This window comes from Gasterosteus aculeatus, chromosome 4 (assembly GCF_964276395.1).
Source record: "Gasterosteus aculeatus chromosome 4, fGasAcu3.hap1.1, whole genome shotgun sequence".
Taxonomy (NCBI): Eukaryota; Metazoa; Chordata; class Actinopteri; order Perciformes; family Gasterosteidae; genus Gasterosteus; species Gasterosteus aculeatus.
The window spans coordinates 33,140,710-33,164,864 of NC_135691.1; the positions used below are offsets into that span (position 1 = coordinate 33,140,710).

At 50.8% G+C, this 24,155-nt stretch overlaps 1 protein-coding gene across 19 annotated transcripts in view; it reads left to right on the forward strand.

The window, feature by feature from the left end:
* magi2a (membrane associated guanylate kinase, WW and PDZ domain containing 2a) overlaps positions 1 to 24,155 on the forward strand; it is a 95,036-nt gene that overhangs the window by 46,127 nt on the left and 24,754 nt on the right. For 18 of the 19 annotated variants that reach the window (XR_013467284.1, XR_013467285.1, XR_013467286.1 and 15 more), the window contains exons 3-8: positions 7,221 to 7,340; positions 9,651 to 9,866; positions 11,864 to 12,074; positions 14,713 to 14,792; positions 22,090 to 22,147; positions 22,847 to 22,968. Coding sequence is in view for 16 of the 19 variants with exons in the window: in XM_078100421.1 (XP_077956547.1) it covers positions 7,221 to 7,340; positions 9,651 to 9,866; positions 11,864 to 12,074; positions 14,713 to 14,792; positions 22,090 to 22,147; positions 22,847 to 22,968 (807 nt within the window). In the remaining 3 variants the exon portion in view is untranslated. Of the gene's footprint in view, positions 1 to 2,631; positions 2,818 to 7,220; positions 7,341 to 9,650; positions 9,867 to 11,863; positions 12,075 to 14,712; positions 14,793 to 22,089; positions 22,148 to 22,846; positions 22,969 to 24,155 lie in introns of those variants that run through there. The other variant, XM_078100426.1, reaches the window with a different exon arrangement.

A 24,155-nucleotide genomic window follows, 5' to 3' on the forward strand; every position in this document is an offset into this window, starting at 1 on the left:
CCAGTAAATGTATCCTTTCCGCGCGTCAACGGACCTTTATTTCGGAGCCATTAACACATTTTAATACACGGTGTTAATGAGGCTCAAGCCACTTAAACCAAGTGGTAATTTGTTGATTTGCTCATTAAGGGCTTCGTTTAATGACGGTCTTTGACTGAGATCAAACGTGCAATATTTCACACAGGGATCCAAACTTTTTCAGCTGCTGATGTGGCTCCAAAAGCTGTGTTGTTCGATCGAGTAGAACTCAAGCAGGCCCCCTTTTCTCCTCCCTTGATCAAAGTGTATTTCGTTCCTCGGCCTCGCTGCATCGCCGCGGCGTGCGAATGCGCCACATATGCCTGGAAGTGATTAAGTGTATTTAATTGGGCCGCAGCCAGATGGCCGCAGCGGGGAATTCGTGGCCCCCGTGAGCGTCATGAGGCTTTCCGGTGCGGCGGAGGCTTTGTTTCTATTCGCGGGTCGAAGTCGTAGAACTACAAATGTGACCAAGAAACGCCCGCCCCCCTCCCTCCCACGGAGAGATTGGATGACTTCCCTGCTGTCGTTATGGCGACAGGTGCTGACAAAAATGATAACTTTCTGTGCTGCTGAGGCCAGAATCACAGAATGCATCTTTGCACACCTGGACAGGTGAGCGGTCCGTCCTCAATGCCATCACACCTCTCACCCCCCCTCCCTCCGTCAACCCTCTCTCTCTCTCTCTCCCTGGGGGGGTGGGGGGTTTCGTTTATTGCCATTAAGCGGCTTACTGTTCTCCCATCATCCATTCATTGCCGCCGCCTTTTGATGGAGTTCCTTATACAATATTCATTTGATTGACTCCCTCTAATCGCCTCACAAGTGGCAGAAATTAATCATTCCGGAAATCCCCTCATCTGCATTCTGCTCGGTTTGGTGGGGGGGGGCGGCGGCGTTCGGGGAATTATTTATTTATTAATTTATTCCCCCACGTGGAGCCTTACATTGGTCACGAGCGCCAGTTGGAAAAAGAATAAGAAAAAAATAACAATAATAGAAATTGAGCTCCAGTCCCTCCATTGAAGACGTGTGCGCCGTGAGATGACTCCTCTGCAGGGAGGAGGGGGCGGGGGGGGGATTAAGTGCCTTTTCACCGTCTCCTCCTCGCTGTTTCTCTCCCGCGACCATTAAACTCCATAGGAAGGGAAACCTAATTACATGGCGGAAAGTGGCCATAGTGAAGCACTATTAAGAGGATCCAATTAAAGTCGCCGCGGCGTTGGCGGCGGCGTGCTGGCGAGTTTGATCTGTCGCTCGGACGAGAAAACGTCCATTGGCCGCGGCGATCGGAGACGAATGGCGAGTTGGGAGGGGCCTCGGAGCGATCCGAGTAATTGGATCCGGAATTAATGGCGGCTGATATCAGAGAGGGAGCGAGAGGGCGTGGCGGCGTGCGAGGCGACGGGCCGTAGCAGAGGGGCGTCAATGCAGCGCCTGCTGTTTCCTGTCACCTCGTTTATTCAGGAGTCGTTTGAGGACAAGTTGGACAAAGAAGAATTGTTAGATTTGTAGATTATGATTATGATGAAAATGATTTTAATCCTCGTACATTGTGACATTTCGGTTGTAGTCGGTGGATTCATGGCTACAGTGCACACAGTTATTTGCTAATTGATTGTTGTATTTCATTTGTTACCATTATTATTTTAAAACTAGTTTAAAAACGCTTCTCCGACCCCTGAAAGCCTCCAAGTAGCACTTAATGGGCATCTAGACGGTTACTTTCCAATAAATAATAAAACCCAATAACGGGCGATTGTTGGCAAGTAAAATGATAAAGTGATAAAACGAATCCTTCTAAAGCCGAACATTAAACAAAGAAGGAATAATATCATATTCCATAATCTCCTGTCGCTGTAGCAGAGGTAAGGCCTTCAAAGGCTTCACACACACACACACACACACACACACAGCAGGTCCAACAGCAGGAAAGAGTCAAAGGCGATGGCGGTACGAGATCGCTACGCTTGTGGTATTAAAAGGCCAAGAGGTCCCAGAACGAGGTGATTACCGCCTGCGGGGTCCGAATATTATCACCACCCGCAGGACGGTCGGTTCTGAGGACACCCACCCCCTCCGCCTCCCTCCCCCCCGGCCCAAAGAGGACCCACGTTGTTGCTCTGGTGGGACGTCCTCACAAACTGGTTGTGTCACACGGGAGTAATGTGCCTTTGCCAGCGTGGCCCTGGATGGAGGGGATGGAGGGGGTGTGGGGGGGGGGGGGGGAGGGGGGGGGGGGGATTAGGCTGACAAAGCAGCACGATCACATCCTCAATCACTACACACACGCACACACACGCGGGGCCACACATCCAAACGGATGACATCAGCTTTCCCCCGTAATCTCTCCGTATCTCTGTCCTCTCTTTCTCCTCCCTCCCCCTTCGCCTCCCCTCTTCGTACCTGCTATCCGCCAGCTGGTGCATGCGTGTGTGTGTGTGTGTGTGTTTCCTCCCCGCATCGTGAGAAGAATCTACGCATCCTCTCAGTGGCTCTCTCCAGATTAAAGTCGCCGTCGACATTCCTCTTCTTTTTCTTCATTTTGACGCCCCCCCCCCCTCCCCTCCCTCCTCCTCTTCCACTGCGAACACGAGGGCTCTGATTCCCGTGGAGGTTGGGATGCGGAGCCAGACCAAGGGCGATCTCTTTTTGGCGGCGTGCCGGAGGAAGTGGAGGGAGCTCGGGACGCGATGAAAGGGGCGCATTCACGTGTCCCCTTTGAGAGGCCGAGAGACAGAGGAGCTCTGATTCCACCCTCCATGACAACGGGCATCATGAGGACATCCCTGTGCAGGGGTAGGTTGCCCCCCCCCCCGCCCCCGCCGTGTACTTTTACCCCGGGCCTGGTCGCGTGCGGGACAGGCCTGCAGCAGATTCACGTGCACGAACGTCACACATTGTGGCGGACGCCGCCGTGGTTGATGGCGCCCGTTGAGCAGACTTTGTATTCGCTCGGCATCACCGAAGACGAAGGTGTCTTTGGTGGACATTAATCGTCTCATTATCACTACGCACTCATTGTTTGCATCATCAGCTTGTGGGACACTTGAGTTTTTTGGGGCGGATTAATCGTGGAATTATTTGGGCCATAAAATGTTTAGAAATGACTTTGCTTTGAAATAAGACAACAATCTCCTTTGATGACGTTATCAAAATGACAAGTTCTGCTTAATTCCAAAAAGTCACAATTCTGATTGAATTTCTGCTGTTGTGACTCAAACTGGACTCTTGTTCCTATTCTCACTACTTTTTGGGGAGAATTACGGTACGAAAAAATACACATCACTCTGGTCTTCAGTTATTATTCCGTGTCATTGTGTCTGATTTGGGGGAAATTAGACCATTACACCAGACGAGAGGCGCGGCGGGAGCTTCTGCTGCTGCAAACGATGCAAAAGACACATTTATTTTAATGATTTGATCAAAGGTAATCACAAGGCGTTATTATATCTCGTTAACTTGAAGTGAGTCATCATTCACTTAACAAACTAAACGGATGTCGGCTCTGCAGAAAAGGTGATGATGTGAAAATGTCTCATCCAAATACCTTATTTAACACCAGTAATAGAATCGCTGCCTGGCGACGTGAAAGTCTCCTCACATTTTGACAGAGTATTTATATTATCAGATGCTACAATCTGTCTCTGCTCCATGTGGCTCGGTGGGACTCCAGGCGTCTGCCCCGCCTTCCCTCCCGACATGTGCGCCTGAATAAATTTGATTTCGAGGAGCGCTCCTTGATCCTCTCACAGGTCTCGCATCCGTTGCCCGCGGTAACGGTGTCACCGTGATTCTTCCAACTCCGGTACCTTACGTGCGTGGATGTTGCTTGATCGCAGCGAGGGGAAACGCCGCGGTGGAGATGTGAGCGGCGTTAATTCCCTTTTTTGCAAAATGTCCATTTGGAGGAATTATTTGTGAATCTGTGCTGCTGTGAAGCCACGCGAAACGGCTGCAGGGGGAATATCCTGCTAAATGATTCGCGGGGTGAAAGACCCCAAGAGATCATTTGCTCAGAGGAAAATTAAATCCAGGCGATGTTCATTTCTGCTACTTTGTCTCTTTAATGATTCCTTCGGGGTCATTTCGATGTATCGGTATGAAAAATTACAGATGTAACACGCTGACGCAGCGAGCTTTTGTTGCATGTTTTTATTTAAAAAACAAAGTGATTGCACCCCGCCTCCAGCCCCCCCCGTTGCTTCCTCGATATCTCTCCATCAGCTGTGCCGTTCCTCTCCTCTCTCCTGGGGGGGGCGAGCGTGCAGCCGTCGATACCTCCTGGCTGTGCTACAGGCGCTCCACTCAGCACCTCCTGCAGGGCGCAGCTATTCATGGCGTTCATGGGGGGGGGGGGGGGGGGCGGCCCATCCCACATCGCCGGCTGTCGTCCTTCCTGAAGACCCGAAGCCTCATCGGGCGTGAAAAAGAAGCGAAGGCGCGATCAGCGGGTCGAGAAGCAAAAGTGAGGTTCTGCCTCCCCCCTTCCTCCCCTCCTCCCCGTCAGTGTGAAGCAGCGATGTTGGCTTTCCTCGTCATCCCCTCTGCGCTCCCCGCTCAGCAGACTTTATTACCACCCAAACGATGTGTAATCACAGTTGATTAAGACCCGGCTGCATCGTCAGTGAAAACGCCGCACAAGCGCATCGCCCGCAATCGCTGTCTCGGGTTCGCGGTCGGCAAAAGTGCAGCGAAAGCGACTTTGTTTTCTTTCTTTCCTGGTGGCGTGCCGCGGCCCGCCTGCACTCCGGCGCCGCTGAATGGCGAGCTAATCCATCCCTCTAATGCAAGGGCCTTACGCCGGCCCGTCACTTCCTAATTGGCTAATGGCGAGATTATGGGGTGGACAATGGGCCGCGCCGACGGGGTCGCTGCCAGTCACAACAGAGGCTTTAGGGCGTGAAAGGGCCAGGACCCACTTCATGCGTCCGCCCACCCCCCCGGAGGCGACTGAAAAGGGCCCGTCTGTGACACAAGCCACCGAACGTACGACATTAAAGGGTTTTGCCCGATATCCTGTCTGCATTTGAAGCTGCAGAGGAGTCGGTTAAAGAAACCAGCGACGCGGTGGAAAGGAGGGAGAGCGACGAGGCGGATGAATGCAGAACCACTGTGACCGTTCTCCACCCGACCTCCACATCTCCTCGTAGTACAAAACATCTACTTCACTCGGCTGAACACGGCACGATGATAGATTTTATTTACAAGCTGCTTAACCTCAATGTCCACCCAACGCCTCACAGTAAAATACATGCGGTTAGTTTTATTCTTTTTAAGTACAGTGTCACTGCCAGTTCTCGCTGAGCTCCACGATCAACAGGAATAGAAAATACTAATATCATATTTTACTGTTTTACAGAAGAGGTTGACTTCAAGATGCCGCTTGTCTCTTGTCCCGGTGCGTTACTTAATGGAAATGATTATTTTAAACGCACATGGTATAATTGTTTCCTCAGGGTCAAAGCCTCAGGAGGCTACAATCTGCGAGGCGCCGCGGATGTTCTCCGGATATAAATCCTTTGCTTCAAATGGAGCCCGATGTTTTCTGCTTTGCACACATCGTCCGGGTCCCCGTTGAGCCTTTTCCAAATTGCCCGCAGTGATCTGCGGGTTACGCAGCTTTTGATGCACTTTCTTTTTCGCGCGCAGCTTAAAGGCAACGCGCCGTGCAGGAGCAGCCGCCGCGGCGGCGATCCTGCCCGTGAAGTCTGCGTTTAATATTTTAAGGATTAGAACTATAAAAGAAAGAAACCGAAGTTGTTGTTTTCGTGACATTGGGAGCATTTTTCTTTTGGTTGTGTTTTGATGTTTGAATTCTTTGACGTCTTTGAACATCAAAGTGCTGTTTACTGTGAGTATGAATGAAATAATTCCCCAAATTGCCCATCAACGTTCGTTTCCATCGACATCTGGAACTTGTCGGCGAAAACACGAACAATCCACGTGGACCAATCAGTGTGCACAGACCAAAGTACTCGCACACAGTGTGGGTTTTCAGGGAGCTTCTCGCGCTCCAAAAATGGGCCCGAATCCAGAACCTGAGGGGATTAAAAGATCTGCTTTGTCTAACCCTTAACAAGGTCCCGCCGGCTGCGCTTCACACAGGTCGCAGTATTTGGCCGCTGAACCGCGGGGTCATGACCTTTTATGCAAAGGGCCGAGGATCCGGAGACGTTGTTGTTTGCCTCCTTTTTTTCCTTTTTTTTTAGAAATGATCCCCAGCAGAAGATGCTGCTAAAAATAGTTGTGCAACATCAAAGGTCCTCTTTGAAATGTGCGTGCGTGTGTGTGTGTGTGTGTGCGAAGCTAATCTGACGGGTACACAAGCCCTCATGCAGACAAACACAATCAGGAAACTCTCCACTGGAGGTGCGACAAACACACATTTTATTCCAGCACATGACGGCCTTCCCTGCTGCTCACTTGTTGTCATAAGCTCTTACAAATTGCTCAGTCAGCAGGTTCTGGTTTGATGTTTTTGGCTTTGAAGGTCGTCGACTGCGAACTCCCGCTCGGAGGTCTGAGGGAGGGCGCCCGAGGGGGGGGGCGCTTTGTTCCACACAATGGTCCCGTTGGACAGCTTGATTGCCTGCGAAGGCAAAGGAACCCGGACAGACCTTTCTGTAAACAGATCGCGGGTCGAGTCGAGGTCGTCTCCATATCAGACGGGCCGACCGCAGCGCTTTCTGCGGCTCGGGTTCCCGCGTTTGAGGAGCAATTAATCCGCCTGTTAACGAGGCATCTCTGGAAGAGGCAGCCGAGCGGCTTAATGGCCGAAGTCTAAAGACGTTTCGCCTCGTCTCGGTTCAGACGTCTTCCAGCAGTCGGCGAGGAGAGAGAAAGTTGAATCTCTTTGATAATACATTTGAGAGGAAATGGACTCTTTTAGATACATTACACGTTGTGCAGCGATGCAGCAGCGACGCCGTTGAACTACTTTGACCCGAAGAACGGGGGGTCAAATATTTCCACCCTCATTTCTCCTCTCTGTGTCCAAATTGCATCACTCATTGCCACTCGTCCCCCGGGAGAGCACTCTGAGCTGTGTACATAAGGAAAGGAGAGCAGGGGGGGTTACGGGGGGGGGACGGCTGAGGAATAACGAGCGCTTAATGAGCAGAGCCGGGTCGGGGTCAACGTGTTCCAGCTCTTAAACGCTCCTCGTACTGAAGGCCTCCTCTCGCTTTTATCTCCTGCAGGCACGACCCGGCAGCCCAAGGAGGGCGAGGTCCCGGGGGTGGATTATAACTTCGTCACCATCGAGCGGTTCATGGAACTGGAGAAGAGCGGAGCCCTGCTAGAGAGCGGAACGTATGAAGGTGAGGATTCGCAAGGCGGCGGCGGCGGCGGCGGCCCGAGTGTCGTCAGTCAGGTCGGACGCTGACGGGAGTCCTGTGTGAAATCTGAATGGAGAGGAGCCAACACACACACACACACACGCACACACACACACACACACACACAAACACCCCCAATCCAGCTAATTTGAGTCATGTAAAGGGCGATTAGAACAGGAACCTCCCGGGTTCACTTCCTGCTACGTGTGTCCTTCAGAGAGAAGAAACCATCTCATTGTACGAGGAAGGAACAGCGTTTGGTATCCATGGGGATCATTTTTGCAATTTTACTACACTGGTACTCTTGCGTGTGTAAATTGACATGTGTTAAATTCTCCTCATTACGGGGTTATAGCACAGCAGGGGTTATGCCCTTTGACCCGAACCCTTGTAACAATAACGACACACACTCCGATGGGACTGGCGATTTTCCTCCGTCCCGCTCTGAGGACATCGTCTTCACGGAAGTGGTGGTTCCTTAATACGTCCTCGTCAGCGGGTGCAAATCCGCCGCGTTAAGAGGACTCGTTATGAATCCTCGTTAGCGGCGGATCAATAGGAGCCCTCGTGGGATTGTGACCCGCGGCAACAAGCTCGTCCTTTTTGAGCCGAGGCCCTTTTTAATTTGCTCATTTAAAATGTCAGGATTCATTAGGCCTGCGACAGTGTTGTTACGGTTTATTTCCTGAAAGCTGCTAATATGAATTACTCGGAACGTATAAATGCCGTCAACTCGAGTCCAGACGCAATTTGAAAAAAACAAAACAAGTGGCATTAACACGATTCCAATTGAAATGTGTTTTGGCTGAAAAGGGGAGGGGAGGGGGGGGGGGGTGTTTTTTTCCTGGTGAGGGTCCTCAGAAGACCCCGTGAGCGAGAGCTGTTTGTGTTGCATAAACCTTCCGTCCTCGGTAGAGAAGTAGGTGATTACTCAAGATGTCCGCTAACATCAGACACAAATCAATTATCAATCAGGCTCGTATTGTCAATTCAGAACGATGACGGGAAGCAAAAAAACAAACACTTTCCCTCTTCATTCTCAAATGGAAAAAAACATCAAAGCCTCAAGCTGGATGTGAAGATTTTGACTTTTATTCATGATTTGGCGTCATTTCTTTGTCGTCTTACCCACAATCTTTTTAAAGGATTTTGTAAATTGAGATGTATCTTCCTTCCCAAATCAATGTTTTTGTTTGTTTGTTTGTTTTTTTCATCTCTCCGGCTTTTCTTCTCCGTCCCCAAAAATGGTCTCGTCTTTCGTCTCTGATGATGGAGCCCGGCGAGCACCGGTAGTCTCCTGGCGTTGGATATGAGACGGTCTATTGCTGCAGGGGCTCTTCTCTTCTCCTGCGTGCCGGCCGGTTTAAAATCGCCTCGGAGACGAGTGGCGTCGGATCTTTGGGGAAGAAGAGGCTTTGTACAACACGATCCGACATCCGACAAACGCCTGCCGCTGTGGTGCGAAAACCCAAATGTCACCTTTTTGAGACGGTAGAAACAAACAGGAGGATCGAGGATTGAGCTTCACGTCATTTTCGCTTTTCATTTTTTTCTGAACGTTTTACAAGCCAGAGGGTCGTGTGCCGCGTTCGAGCGGCGAGGGGAAACGCAACAACTTTTCATTTGAAGGGTCAGTTCACTCGTTAAAAAGCATATTGTTTCCAATGCATCCGCTGCGATTTCTGCTGCCAAAGCATTAGAAAGGATGTGCGGGGAATTTAGTTTGTTCTCATTGAAAAATGACATTTGAAAAGCTTAACATTTAAATGTCTCCCCAGAAGCAGCCTCACAGTTCCAGGACTCTTCATAATCCACGCACATTATTCCACCTTCAGAAAGAAAATCCTCAGTGACAGAAGAGAAGTTCTTTGGTTCTAAACAATGACTGATGGAGTGCTGCTGTCAGAAGACAAGCGAAGGGTGGCAAAGTAAAAAGCCCAGAATGATCCGTTGAGTCCGGAGAGGCGGGCGGGGGTGGGTGGGGGGGGGGGGCAGCTGGCTCTGATCGCAGACCCAAACCTTTGAGATTCAGCGTCTCTTATTCCACCTGGTGAGTCCGACAGCTGAGAAGGAGACGGCCGTGCAAGCAGCTTAATGAGTCAGCACTGAGGCACTACACGTGTAGGAAGTTACACTTTAGTAGATTCAAAAAAGAAGGTGTCTATTTTTTGCTGTGAATTGCACCTTTAAGGCTGCAGCGGTAGGCAGACATTTGGCTAAAAATGAAACACGAAGGCACATAAAGGGCCGTGTGGATGTCTCACAGCTGCTCCTCCTCCTCCCCTGTTCCAGATAACTTCTACGGCACCCCGAAGCCTCCGGCCGAGCCCAGCGCTCTGCTGCTAAATGTAACGGACCAGCTGCTGCCGGGCGCCAGACCCACCGCCGAGGGCAAGAGGAAGCGCAACAAGTCGGTCAGCAACATGGAAAAGGCCGGCGTCGAGCCGCCCGAGGAGGAGGAGGACGAGAGGCCCGTCGTCAACGGCAACGGTGTTGCTGTCACCCCAGGTCAGCCCCCCCCCCCCCCACCTCCCCCGACACACACAAACATGACCCCTGCAGAAGCGAAGGTCGCTGGAGGTCGCTGGAGGTCAAGGCCCTCTCCAGACAGCCGGGTCAGAGGTCGCAGCCGATCCGCCGCAGTCTCGTTTAAGTCTGAGCAACAGTCTCTGGAGTGGTTGCCTAGCAACAGAGACGGTGACGGATCGCTTTTACATGGTCTTCTTGGGGGGGGAGAAAACGATTTGATGGCAGATTAATTGGCTCGGCAAATATCCTCACATGCAGTCTGACTCTCACATTCAGCGGTTACCTCAGCACGCCAAACATTTAACCGTGACGGCGTTATGGCTGCTTCTCCCCGGAATTCTGTATTTATTACGCATCGCTCTTCTCGTGGCCCCGGATAGCCGGAGGACACACGCGCTCTTCACTTCAACAGGAGCCCGCGGCCTCTTTAATGAACAGCCGGGGACGTTTTTATGAAGTGCGAATCGGCCCGGTCCAAATCCGAGGAAAAGCTGGCGGGAGTGACATTTAACGCACAACGAGGTATAAATAATAGAGAGGGACCCTTTTTTTTTTGGTTCAGGCATTTCCTTCAACAACAACTTCCTGAACGAGTCACCGGCGTCGTTTGGATTACCAAGCCCTCTAAAGCGAAATGCACACGCTTTCGCACAAAGAAACCCTCTCAACGCGTCCCATGATCAAACGAAGATAGCATCATGAAAGAGGCTCAAAGACTTTGATTTTTGTGTCCATACTGAAAAGCAGGCCTCGGTCCTGTGACTCTGTGAGCCTCGGGACAAGCCGAGTGTCTCGCTGCAGTCGGAGCAGAAAAGAGACTCAGCTCGTCGGGCAAAATGAGGATATTTTGATTTTCAAACCGAAGGGAGCTCAAACAAGGTAGGCCGCTCAATTTAGAGAGAGAAACGCATCCATACAGATGCTAATGTGTCCTCTACAATATGGTAATAGAACAAAATTTAAATGGCAGCTTTCTAAATGTGTAGCAGGCACTTAGCACAAGAATGAGGGAGAGAGTGAAAGACTGATGTAGAATGAAGTCATTTACATTTAGGCGGAGAATTAAGATGAATATGGAACAATAATACAACTTTTAAGACAATGAATGATGAAACGACAGAAGAAAAAATCGGAAATCAAGATTTAGTGTAATTGTAAAATCCGAACATAAAATAAGTTGAATAGCAGCAGTAATAAAACCCATTGTACAGGACAGGACACCCTTTGTCATACTATCAAGTAGAGGATAGATTAAAACAAGACTGCCTATAAATGTAACTTAAAAGGTAATGAATATTCCATGAATAGAATTTAAAGGTCAAACGCCAAATGACAGAATATAGTTGCGTTTCCAGTTATTTTATTGCACGGTTCAGCAGCTCATGAAAGCCTAGTTCTGGGTTTTGCACCACGTTGGTGTTTCCTTCAACCTCGCAGACCAAAGGTCTTCATAGAAAGTTACTGGTTACCACTCGACCGCTGTTACTCCCCAGACCGGATGCAGGACCGCCGGGGGGCTTTAAATAAGGATCTCAGCTCGCCCAGCAGGCCCGCTGCTTATCTGCCCCCCCCCCCCAAACCACGCAGGCGCTTGAATTGAACATTTTGAAATGATTCCCATCGGGCGGTGACGAGACGCCCGATAACTGCGGCACGTCGGGGTGTTAAAGTGTGTGTGTGGGGGGGGAGATCAATAGAGCGCAGTGGGATCCTTGATCTAAGCAGATAGCCAGCTCGCTCTTTCCCCCCCCCGCAGATTACCCCCCCCCCCCCCCCCGCCCTTCCTCCTCCACCTGCGGGCCTCTCGTCTCGCCATCAGTCCCTCCGTTCTCCCATGCGCGCAAGTTTAGAACTCGAACGAGGCCACGCCAGCCAGCCTCCCTCTCAACCGCCGTTGTCTCGTCCCGCTTTGTCCCTCTCTCTGTCTCGTTGACCTCCCCCCTCCCTTCCCCTCCCGCTCTCCCCCGCCACCTCAGAGTCCAGCGAACATGAGGACAAGAGCACAGACGCCTCGGGGGACGCGGCCCCGCAGAGCCTGCCGGCGGAGGCCCCGCCCGAGGCGCCCAAAGAAGACGGACAGTCCCCGAAAATGACGCTGCCCAAGCCGGAGGAGAACGAGGAGCTGGGCCCGCTGCCGGACAACTGGGAGATGGCGTACACGGAGAAGGGAGAGGTCTACTTCATAGAGTGAGTGTCGTACCGGAGGATTCTGGGAAGTGAGGCGGTGAGAGAGAGAGAGTTGCATGTAAACGCTGCAGTGCGTTCACATTGTTTGCCCCGTCGTTCGGTGCTCTTCTGCTGCTGCTGCATCTGCAAGGTGAGAAGGTGAGAATTAAGTTTTTAGGCCGCGAAAAAAAACGAAAACGGTGAGCTGAAAGACGCGGTGATGGTTGATGCTTTAATGCTCCTGGAAAGAAGGAAAGGATCAGTAGAGTTGTGTCTGTTACTAGGAGCAACCCTTTTGGGGTGTTACTTTTACGAAACAGGCTCTGGCTGGTGAACAGTGACACAAAAAGAGTCCGAGTTATAATTAAAATCTGAGCCGGTATAAAAGAGATCGAATGACGACTTCTTATTTCCACTCTCCGCTAACAAAACGAAATTAGTTACTACATTAGGGCTCGGTAACATCTAAATTTACTTGTGTATTTTCCTTTGTGTGCACACACTGATGCAGACACACACGGGGCCCATAATTGATGCTGGGTGCTCTAATGAGATCTAGAATGGGGCGGCGCACAGAACTCCGTTAGCTCTTAACTTGAATTCATTGGAGCCGTTTTACAGCCGCAGTAAAACCGCGGAGGTGCGTCGTCGCTTAAGAGCGACGGAGGCGCTGTGTGTTCTTCTGAGTTCACGGACGTGTAAACGTCGCCCTGTGCGCCATTAGAAATAGTTCTTATTGCATCGATAGATCGTTCCAGCCATCCGGCCGGATTTCTCTGCAGCGCTGATGGAGTCGCGGCGCACTTGAACGCATCATAAACCGCTGGAAGCTGCGCGGCGACCACCCCCCCCCCCCCCCCCCCCCCCGGCCATCAGACACAAAAGAAGACTGCCTAAAAGACAGCTGCGATTTCCACACACGTCTAGTTGCCACAAAGGCAGACTTTTAACCCCCCCCCCCCCCCCCCCCCCCCTCGAATACAGACGACTCACCATATGTCTCCCGAAACAGACAAATCTCATGCTCCCACACCCACCAGGCACATTACACAACTAACGCAGTCAGCCCACCGAATGCGATGCCGCGCCAGAGCCCCAAGCAGCTGCCAAGAGGACGCTCGCCTTTGATTTCCCCCCCCCACTTCCCATACGAGATCCATTTGTTGATGGGAGGCGGCTGAGGAGAGGAGGTGGAAGGAGAAGAAAGTCATCGTGATTAAAAATAGTAAGCACTGGGGGGGGGGGACTAGAAGGATGCAGTAGAAGTATAGACTATAAGACTATAAATAGCAATAGTTGGCAAAGGAGGAGAGGAAGGCAGAGCGAGGTAGGGAGGGAGATGCTTTGGAGCATGAATCCAAAGCAGACTTTACCTTTCCCTGAACTGCACTTTATTTGGCGCGGGCCTCAAACCCCCCGCTTTTATCTCTATTTAGGGATGGAAATGCCCGTCTGTTGGTCCACTATTTTGGTCCGGACGGAAGTATGCAACGTTTTCCTGCAGCGCCCCCATCAGGTCAGAATTTCGGAGACGCATTTCGGCGCCTCGGTGCGATTTAGGTTCGGGCGGTAATGTTCCTCCCGGGACGCGTCGGAGTCACTTTGGTGAGGCCGTAGCTTTTCATCAACATCAACATTCAGGACAGTCCCATCGGCCTCCATGGTGCTAACTAGCCAACGTTAGCATGCTAACACAGCAGCATGAGGAACATTGTACCTGCTCTACGTCCGTATCGTAGCACGGTGGTCATGAGTATATTAGCGTATATCTCCGTGTTTTGTGTCACCACGACTTCATGGAGGTGTAATTAATAAATTAGATGTTTTCGGCTCGGCTTTGGTCAAAGAAACAAAGATTAATTTCGTTTGACATGTTGTTCCTGTCGTACATTACCATGATACCTGTCTTTAATGCATAACCCCCCCTCTTCCCAAAATAGAGATACCAGTTGGTATAATATAATAAGTTGCATTTGTTGCATAACAGTTTGCAGACTTTGGAACTCTGGAAAAGAACAAAGACACGAGGGCGCCTTCATCTTCCTTCGTCTTCTCACTTTGGCTTTTTGGTTACCCGCACCCCCCCTCCCCCCACCCCCGGTTCCCCCCCTTACTGTCACCATGAAGGGAGGCCATTGTGGCTCCAGAGCTTCGGTGGAGCTGTGGAGACGCGTCGGGTTTCCCTGGCACATCCTAACTGATCCAGATCCAGCGCTCTGCCCCGGGGGCTCTGAAAGAATCTGCCGAGCTCACAGCTGCCCCCCCCCCCCCCCATTACTCCCTCAGTCACCCCTCTATCTTTCTCTTCCCCCTCCCTGCCCCTCCTCCTCCTCCGTGGCCTGCCAATGAGAGACAGTGGGCAAATTAAAAGTATTGATTGCCATTTTGTTAACTTAAAGCTTTTTTTTGTCTCTCTTGTCACCTTTTTGTGAGGCGGGGGCCACGAGGGAGCCTCGTCCTCCCCCTCAGATATGATCCTCCGGGCCGAATTAAAAATCCGCCATCCTCCTCCTCTCTTTTCTGCCAAGTCTCCTCTCTCTCTCTCTCTCTCTCTCTCTCTCTCTCTCTCTCTCTCTCTCTCTCTCTCGCCATCTCTCACACTGCCGCTCGCTCACTCTCTCTCTCTCTCTCTCTCTCTCTCTCCGTCTTCTCTTCACAGCCACAACACCAAGACAACATCGTGGCTGGACCCCCGGCTGGCCAAGAAGGCGAAGCCGCCCGAGGAATGCAAAGAGGATGGTGAGTGCCGCGTCTCCGTCTTTGTTTCTCTTCTTCCTTCTTCCTTCTGGTTTCTTTCGGCGTCTTTCACACGTTTCAGTCGCGCGGCCTCGGAGCATTTTTCCAGGAGGCGAACCTCTGCCTGTTGATCCGGCGAGTCGCGCGTCTCGCCGCTCGGGTTCATTCCAGGGACATTTGCGGATTCTGAGGATATTTATTTTTCTTTATTTCCGGGGAGCGACACGCTGACGACGTCGGCGCGCGTCTCGACACCCGTCGCCGGGGGGATAAGAAGCACCCTTCCTCCGCCCCCCATCCCCCCCCACCCGTGTGTGTTTAAAGCCCAGGTCCAGAGAGAGACCGCAGGGCTACAAAGACGTCTTTATTCTCAGGGAGATGAGGCGCGTCCTTCAGCCGCCCACGCACCACGCCGGAGAGAAAGGAGAAGGGATGAATGTCAACGCCGCCGGTTCCTAGACGAGCGTGCGCCAATCTCTCTCGCCCCCTCGGCCGTTCCTTCACGTGTGAGACCAGGAGGAGCTCTAGAGCGGGAGGAAGGGGAGCCGCGGGGCAGGACCGGCTCGTGGAGACGATTTTTCTTTCCGAGTGCGTCTTTCGGCGGAAGGGCGGGGGGGGGCGGCGCTTGTGTGCGTATTCCGGGTAAAGGTGTAAACACACGGATAGAGTTTCGCTAAAAATACATCCGGCGCTGACCCACAAGCAGACAGCGGAGACGGACAGGCGCTGCTGGAGCAGGTGGCGCGGCAGGTGTGTGGGACCGTTCGGTGGTGAGTGGGCCTGCAGCTAATTACCGTTATTATCAGCAATTCTTCTCTGTGCCGCTGTTTCAGTTTCATTTCAGTTCTCAAGACGCCGACAAACTGCTGCTTCAGTCACGATTCAACATTCCAAAACCCCAAACTGGTTTGATTCAGACGGTTACGGTGGATTGTAATAACTTTGGTTTAGCACCTTCGTCAAAATGATATATTTATATAAATGATATGTAAAGTGCTAATCAGCAGGTGTTGGCATGCTAACATTCCAAGCTAGTCCAGATAATAGGGTAAATCCTACAATTGCTGAATCAGCAGGTTAACGTTGGGGAATTCGTGGGTTCCTGCACACGCTTGGGGTCACTGTGTGACAGAAGTTATGTGGCGTCTCCCGTCGGTTTGTGGAGGGCCAATTTGAGGCCCCGAGTTAGGCGCCATCTTGGTTTTTGGGGAACAGGAGAAGTTGGAGCTGCGAACAACACAGCAATAAATAAAACATTATTAGGTAACCAAAGCATCAGTTAACTTTGATGGAACGAAAACGCACTGTGAAAGAGTAGAAGACAATTGGACGACTTTTGACCACCTGTCAATTAGAAGATAGCCCCGCCCTGAAGCCCAATGCATCTTTTACTAAATGAACGCAATGCTGTATAGAGGAAGAACTGAAACTTGTTTCAGACCATAAACACATGTTTACATGTTGTTCTGAGGTAATACATCAAGTGAGAAGAAGGCTCTTTTCCCCATAGACTTCTATACAACCAGACTGCTTCTTGCAGTCAGAGCTTCCGCCCCCTGCTGGGCAGTAAATTGAATGCAAGTTTGCACACTGGGTTTTACTTTTCACACCCGGAGGTTTCGACCTGGACAAAACAAATGTTCAGCGGTATGAACACATCTGCACTGTGTGTGATGGCATTAAACTGATCCCTGTTGACACATTGGCTCTTTTATCTTTGCACTAGAATTACTTTCCCGATCTTGCATTTTATTCAAAAGTGCTGTGTCTGTATCTTCCCGTTCCCGCTCAATCTTTAGACATGGAAGTGCGACGGATCGCCAAAATGATGAAATGACACATAAACACGGACGCCTGTGTGGAATTACCCCAAATTAGATTCTGCCTTTTATCTCCGGCACTTCCAATCCTATTTAGCCACCAAGGACACTCCACCAGAGGAGATGTCCTGATATTTGGGAGGACTGTTATTGATCTGGTTGGGCGACTAATCCGGTTACCCCCGGGTGGGAGGCAGCGCTTAATGGGGGCCGCGGGGCTGGAAGCGCGTGGGCGCACATTACGATCGCCGGGCCAACGGACACAGTCACACCGAGTCAGCTGACCGTCTGCAAATGAAAATCCTCCGGTGTTTCTTATCTTTGTCTGTGGACGTTTTGTTGGTCATCGACTAGACCGGGTTGAGAGATCGACGCCAGCATTAATTCATTAAGTTGTACAGCTAATTAGAGCATACTGACACTGTGAGGGCTCGACACATTACAGATTGTTCCCGCTAGCGTGCTAACACGCTAACATTAGCGTTCGGTGTTTCCGGTGTGAGGGGTTTTAGTGCGAGAGGCTTGTTGTTCCCTCTCAGAAGCTTCCACCAGCGCCCCGTGACACCAGAAGCCCCCCCCCCCCCCCTCCTACCTCCCCCCCGCCGCCCCCCCCCCGGAGAGCTGAGCTCAGCCGCGGAGCGAAAAGGCGTCTCTGTAAAAGTGCTATTGATCGGCGGAGAAGGTGGACGTGTGAGTCCGTGTTTGGAGCCGAGCCGCGCTGTGATAAGCGCTAACAGGATCGCTGGCCTGAGTCTGCGGGCTGTGACGGGGCGACGGGGGGAGAAGGAGGAGGAGGAGAGCTGGAGTATTGAGTGGGGCTCTGAGGACGGAGTTGATCTACTCTGGTGTGTAGAAGTGTTGAGATCCTTCGCTTGGATTAAAAATGCTGCAGTGAAAACCTCCATCTGTTGTGCCGTCCAAACAAGGGCTTTAATGGTCTCAATGTTACCGTGAAAATGTGCTTTTGAAGATTATACAAGCTACCTTATTTGGAGGTAACAACAAATGAATTTTCTAAATGTTGGGAATAGTCTCTTTGTGGTAGGTCAAAGGTCAAGGAACCAGATCTGTAAATTGTGATGGACCGTTCAGCAATCACCTGGACGAATGTTACAGAGGGAATGAGGCCTGATTATCCCTCTTAAGTACTAATTACGTCCTTCAAAGACTGTTGATTGATTTAATCTAACAATGCATTTATTACAAAACACATATTTTATGCTGAATAATACTGTATTTTAACTGTAAAATAAACACTCCAGTGAAGCACCTCCAGACTGCCCTTAAATGCGGCCTGAGAGTGAACGACTTGTTCTCACACAACTCGCACGCTGTGTATCGTTTCTTCTCTCTGCCTCCATCTGTCTCCACCCTCCACATCCATCCTCGTCCCCCTCCCACTGGTCCTCCTGTCTGCTCCGCTTGTTGTGGTCGGCGAGAAGAAGTAGGACACGCAAACAGAGCCTCGCTGTTTGCTTTCCCTCCCTTTAAGTGGCCTGTTTCTTCTAGAGAAGCCAAAGATCTGTTGTTTCTTCACTGTATTTTGTGTGTATTTTCGCTCAGGTATTCCAAAGCAGGTAGCGAGGATCCCCCTGATGAGCGAATTAAAAGCTCCTCAGATGGGGTTTTTTTCGTCACTATTTCACCGCGTTTCATCAGGCGGTAAAAGAGGCGTTCAGTACGTGGCCACGCAGAGGCTCCACGTCTCTGATGATGCTCGGAGAATGAAGGTCTCTGAAGGGATCGGAGCGTCCTTTGTGTCCCAGCGAGTGTGAAACCTGCACGCGTCCTTTCCGCCCCCAACTCAGACTTTTCTTTTATGGTTTTATTTATTGAAGGAAGGGTTTTTGTGTGTGTGTGTGTGTGTGTGTGTGTGTGTGTGTGTGTGTGTGTGTCTGCAGTCCTACAGGTGAGGGATTATAGAGGCAGAGACGCGGCGCCCTCCTTCACCTTGAGACTCCTGCAGCAGTCGCGGGTGGAGTAGCGGGAGAGGAGGAAGAGGGGGAGGGGGGAGAGACTGTCTGCAAAATGATTGATGTGTGTATTTTGAGAACATCCCCAGCAGAGCACGCCTGAGGCTTTGAGATTGGAGGGAGGATTCAAAAAGAGTGTGCGTGTGTGCGTGTGTGTGTGTGTGTGTGAGACCTGCGCACGCCGAATCAGCTGTCGGTGTTTCTGCGGGGGATTTGTTTAAGTGCATCCAAGTCAACTGATACACTAATTGGATCCCATTAATGGATCCACATGGTATCGAGGTTGTGATGCAACAGCTTGGTGACGTCGGGATGTGTATTTCCTGTCCGGCTGCGTTGATGCAGGATGATACTGCCGTTGATCACGTGCACTGGGTGACTTGTCCCTTCACTTCTTAACGTTGATAAAAACGTATTAATCCGCAGCTTAAAATAGTAACCCACATACGGGTGTGTTTATTCCTCACGTCTTTCAGTGAAGTGAGCGTTTGAGTGTTTGAGCCTCGTGGGGCAACAACAACACACTAGTTTCACATTACAGCGTGGTGTGTTTCCTTAAGCACATGTATGGATCCCTCGTGGTCCCGCTGGATGCAACGGACGATCGATCAGGGCGAAGTGTAAAGTGAGGGATTAATTAAAGGGAAAGTGGTGCTCAGACACATTATAGGTTTGGTCCGAAAGGGATCGCCCAGAATCAACTACGTCAGATGGTTCTTCGTAGGAGCTTTGACCTAATAACAGTGTTAATTCTCTCTAATTATTTTATTCACAATCTACAGATAAAAGTATCACACGTTGCATCAAAATCGTTTTATTAAATGCTCCCATGTTTAAATGTGAAAGGTTCGAGCTGCAAATATTCATGTTGAACAAAGCAGAAACCTTAATTTTTTCATTTTCACAACAAATAATGAATGATGATGAACTTGATTGTGAAAATTGTCGCAGATTAGTTTTCTGTACATTCATGAAATTACTGCGAATACAATAAGTTGGAACATTTACTCCGTACCGACTTATTTTGATGCAATTTCCCACGTTAGGGTTTGATGAGATGATGAGAAGATTTTCCCCCCAGCAATGTAAAGCCAGGCGGAATCCCATCGCTGCTTTTAACACCAACATCCCAAACTTAACTTTTTAAGTTCTTAACACATAATTCTGTGGAATCGACGGGAACATATTTACATAATCGTCCTGTTTGAGACCCAACTAAAGGGACTGAGGACGCACTTTCTCTGCTCCGTGTCTGACTCCGCAGCGCTGCAGATGGACGGCCGAAGAGGAAGACGTATGTGGGGAGGGGGGGGGGGGGGGGGGGTTCCAGACAAGAGGAGTCAATAAGTGCCAGGTCGCACTTCAGTACGTCCGTCTGTCCCTGGAAGGTCCCGATAAGCCACGAGCTTGTGAATCCACTTCTTTATTTTAATTCTCCTTTTCATTCCGGAGCTTGGCTATTGTCTACTCGCTCGGAGACACCAGTGGGACCGTGCGCTGGAGGGAATGTGGGGGACAGGAATTCCTTCCAAAGCGCAGGTGCTTTTTTGTCAGTGAGTGACGCGATTCAGCTGATTTGTTGTCGGCGCCGTCGCATCGACTTTCCCCGTCACAGACCAGATGTAATGGTTCCTTAATGATCCCCTTAAAGACTTGAACCGTGCAGCCGGCGCATGGAAACACACACAGGGTTATCGGACATCTACCCCCCCCCCCCCCCCCAGGTAACGTGACAGGCATGTCTGTCACGCATTCAAGTTTTAAAATATCTGTGCGCGGAGAGAAGAGAAACACACTGTGTGGCCCAAAAGTATTTAAATATATTCTGTGAAAAGTTCGATGGAAGAAGAAGAAGCCAACCAGCCAGCGGGCACGGCGCATTTCCTCTTCTGCGATGTCAAACTCACAGTTTTTCTACCATTAAAAACTAAATGTGTGATTTCAGGGACATTTCAGGAAGGTAATTATGGCCGCTGTTGTAACTTTGACACATTGTCTTTGTCCGTGGTGACATTTCAAAGACTTTTTTTCCTGCTTAGCTTTCAGTTTGAGGTTTAGATAATTGAGGTTGGATTGTACTTGCAAAGAGAAGGGCTCTGCAGTAGGATAAGGGGGGGGGTGGGGGGGGGGTCCAAGGCTCGAAACAACAGCCCCCTCAATTTTGTATTTCATTCTCATTACACTTCCCACCGTAGCCATTAGATTTCATGAACACATTTTCAGTTGTGGTTTGACTTTTTTACAGTAAGCTCACTGCTTGAATGCAACGGTGAATTAAATCATATTAATCTTCAAATGGCTGATTCGCTTCAACCGGTTGAATCGCTGCACTGGCCGAGGCCCGTCTGGTTCCTCCGACCAGAGGAAGAAAAACTGAAATGAAAGCATGAAACCACGAGACATGAGAGACTCCTCGACCGAGGAAGGACGCGGTCGCGATGGGGACGGAGGGGGAACTAAGAGCGATATCACCGAGTGGCGCCGGAGGAGAGGAATTGTGGGTAATATCCTCCTGCTGGTGGTAAACGGCCCTCCACCAGCGACGGCAGAGCAAAGGTTCCTCCACTGGCTTCAGGGCTCCATCATAGAGCTCCTTCCTGTAAATTTCACACCAGCTGGACTTTTTTCCTCCGTGGACACAAGATGAGCAGTGCTGGCTTTCTATGGCACACACACACACACACACACACACACACACACACACACAGACCAGAGATAACTGTCCATCACAGGCACGGGGACCATCGCTAACATTAGCCTCCGCAAGCTACTTGTTATAACAGGCCGAGTAGGAAAAGAAAAGAAACTGAGGAGTGTTCACAGGAAGGAAGGAGGGGAAGGAAGCACGGGCACCAGCAACGTGCCGGCATTTTTCTGTGTCTCTTGAGTCCCTAAACCAGGGCGAGCAGCGGTGATGGATGCGATGACCACGGGGGGCGTGCGGCTTAGCGCCCCGGGTTCACGCCGCTGTGCTAAAACATTTCCTCTTGGCATCGGGGCCTTTTCAATGCTAATCCTGGGAAGCGAAAAACGTGACCTGCATGGAGCATTCCAGGTCACAGAGCCTCAAACGTCGTCTTGTTGTCGGGTTTGTGCGTCTTCTTCTGTCGAGCTGTTACATCAAAACCTAATATTTACAGCACAGAGCGTAAAGATTTCAGCGACGGAAGATCTATCGATATTTGCTGTTATTTTGTAACTCCAAATCGCAGCTTTAGAAGAGCAAACAGCCTCTTTGAATCCATGTGACAAGCTGCTGAGAGAAGACTTTTTTTCCAAATGTTCTCATCACACGTAAAAGATACGATTTCAGAACATTCAGCAGCGGCCTCTCCCCGTTCACGCGGCGCCATCAGGATCCTGTTTAATTACAGTAAAATGCCGCTGTCAGCTGACTCTTCCACAAAGATGTTTATCGTGAAAGATCAATATTGTGCCTCAAGTTCATGGAATAAACAAGCCTCTCCATCATTGTCGTCTCACTGCTGCTTTTCTCTCCCCCCACAGAGCTTCCATATGGCTGGGAGAAAATCGATGACCCCATTTACGGCAGCTACTATGTCGAGTAAGTCGGCCGCATCTTCAACACGCAGCGGCTTTCCTTTTGCTTTGTACCCAACGTATTGATCATGTTCCCTTTTGTTTCGCGGCGCTCGCTCGTGTTTCCGTGTGATCCGTCCCGTCCGGAAAACACTTTTATTATACCCTATTTTTAGTGGTGCAGGGGGAGACGCATGGAAACCTCCAGAATGACACGACAGAGAGAGAGAGAGAGAGAGAGACGTGTTCTTATTGGCTCGCTCCGTCATGTAAATATCATGAAAGAACCTCACGGACCTTGAAATTATGTAGAAGAAATATAGTCCCGCTGTGTTGTAATTAGCAGCATGATACCGGGATGTTCATTAAAAGATAAAGAGACTGACTGCGCGCGCGTGTGTGTGTGTGTGTGTGGAAGTATCTAATGATGACTAATTATTCCATACTGACAAACGACATTACTTATAGTCGTCTTCCGAGCTGCTGACTGAATTAAGAACCACGTGGGACGTTGAAGGAAGTCTGTTTGATTCACAGAATCCTGCTCATGAGACGTCTGTCCTTCTCTTTTACCCAGCATGCACGTCTGTTACGTAACCCGTTTAATTAATCATCACAGCGATAGCTGCGGCGGCGGCCGGCCTTTTCTGATCTGATCTGCGTGAAATGCAGCGTGGAGGGAGGGAAACCTGAGATGTGCTCTGCTTTCTTTTCGTCGTCACAGCCACATAAACAGAAGGACCCAGTTTGAGAACCCAGTGCTGGAGGCTAAGAGGAGACTCCAGCAGCAGCAGCAGATGCAAAGCCAGGGTCTGTCCTCACTGCCCCTTCCCACCATCTACAGAGGTACGGCCAGAGTTATTCATCACACTTATTATCTGTCTCTGTGTATCTCAGTCAATACAGCGATGCAGTCCGGCTTTCTTATTTCGTCATCAAGTTTTACTGCTTTATCAGCTTCGCGTATTGATTTTTAAATGTTTATTAACAAAGTCGATTTGAAAATGAAGAGAAATAGATTTGTGGTTGCAGACGGAAACATCTCGGCGGTTCCGATCGTGTTACGTGTTACCGAAAAGGCTTTTTAGACATCTTCAAAACAAAATCACTTTCACTCACGTCCAACCGTGTCGCCAACCTCTCGGGTGTGATGTGGCACCTTCAACGTCCCGGCAGCTGTGACTTCTCCATGTGACTGAAGCTTTCCAATAGAATTCACCCCCGATGGTCGTGTTAATAGTGAGCACGTGGGTTTAAATGTCAATGTCATCGTGTTTAATGACTGGTTTGTTGGTACCTGATTCCAGTGCTCGCTCTCCGCAGCCGTGGGATGATCTGCGGGGGGGGGGGGAAACAAAAACAAAAGAAAGTGTCTGGACTGTAGAAGTGGAGGTTTGTTTCCATAGAAACGTAGTAGTCGGCGAGAGCCTGTCTCCGTGGTTACACGTTGTGTACGTTCCTCCTCTCTCCCTCCCTCCCTCCTTTTCCGCTCCAATCTCTGGTGCCAGTGGAGGATGGCAGCCCCTGCGCCTCCCTCCCCCGACCCCCCCGAGTTCAGGCCGGCGCGGCGCCCGAGCGCTGCCACAGCCTCGGCGACCTCTCCTGCTCGCCAACTGCGTGCCGCCGGGCCGCCGCTTGCGCCTCGTCGTCGTCGTCCTCCGCCGACGCCTCGCCGCTCCGCCACGTCCTGACCCGGCGGATGAATTTGTGCCCCCACCACCACCACCAGCACCACCAGGAGCAGCAGCCGCGTCAGCCGCTTCCCACCACGGCCTGCACCGTGGTGCTAGAGCAGCCCGCGTGTAGCCGCTTCTCCCTGTGGCACTTTGTCAGTAAGTAGGCCACCAGGGAAGCCCGGGGCGGCCGCCTGGCGCCCCGATCGCCTCGCCGCAAAGCATGCCGGCTCGCGAGCAAGCTTCTACGCTCGAGGCACTTTGGAGGATTTGAGTGGCGAGCGTTTACCGCGGCGCGTCCGACCGCCCCCGGCGTGAGCGGGTCAGAGAGAGCGTAATCGCTCTCCGGGCCGAGAAGCG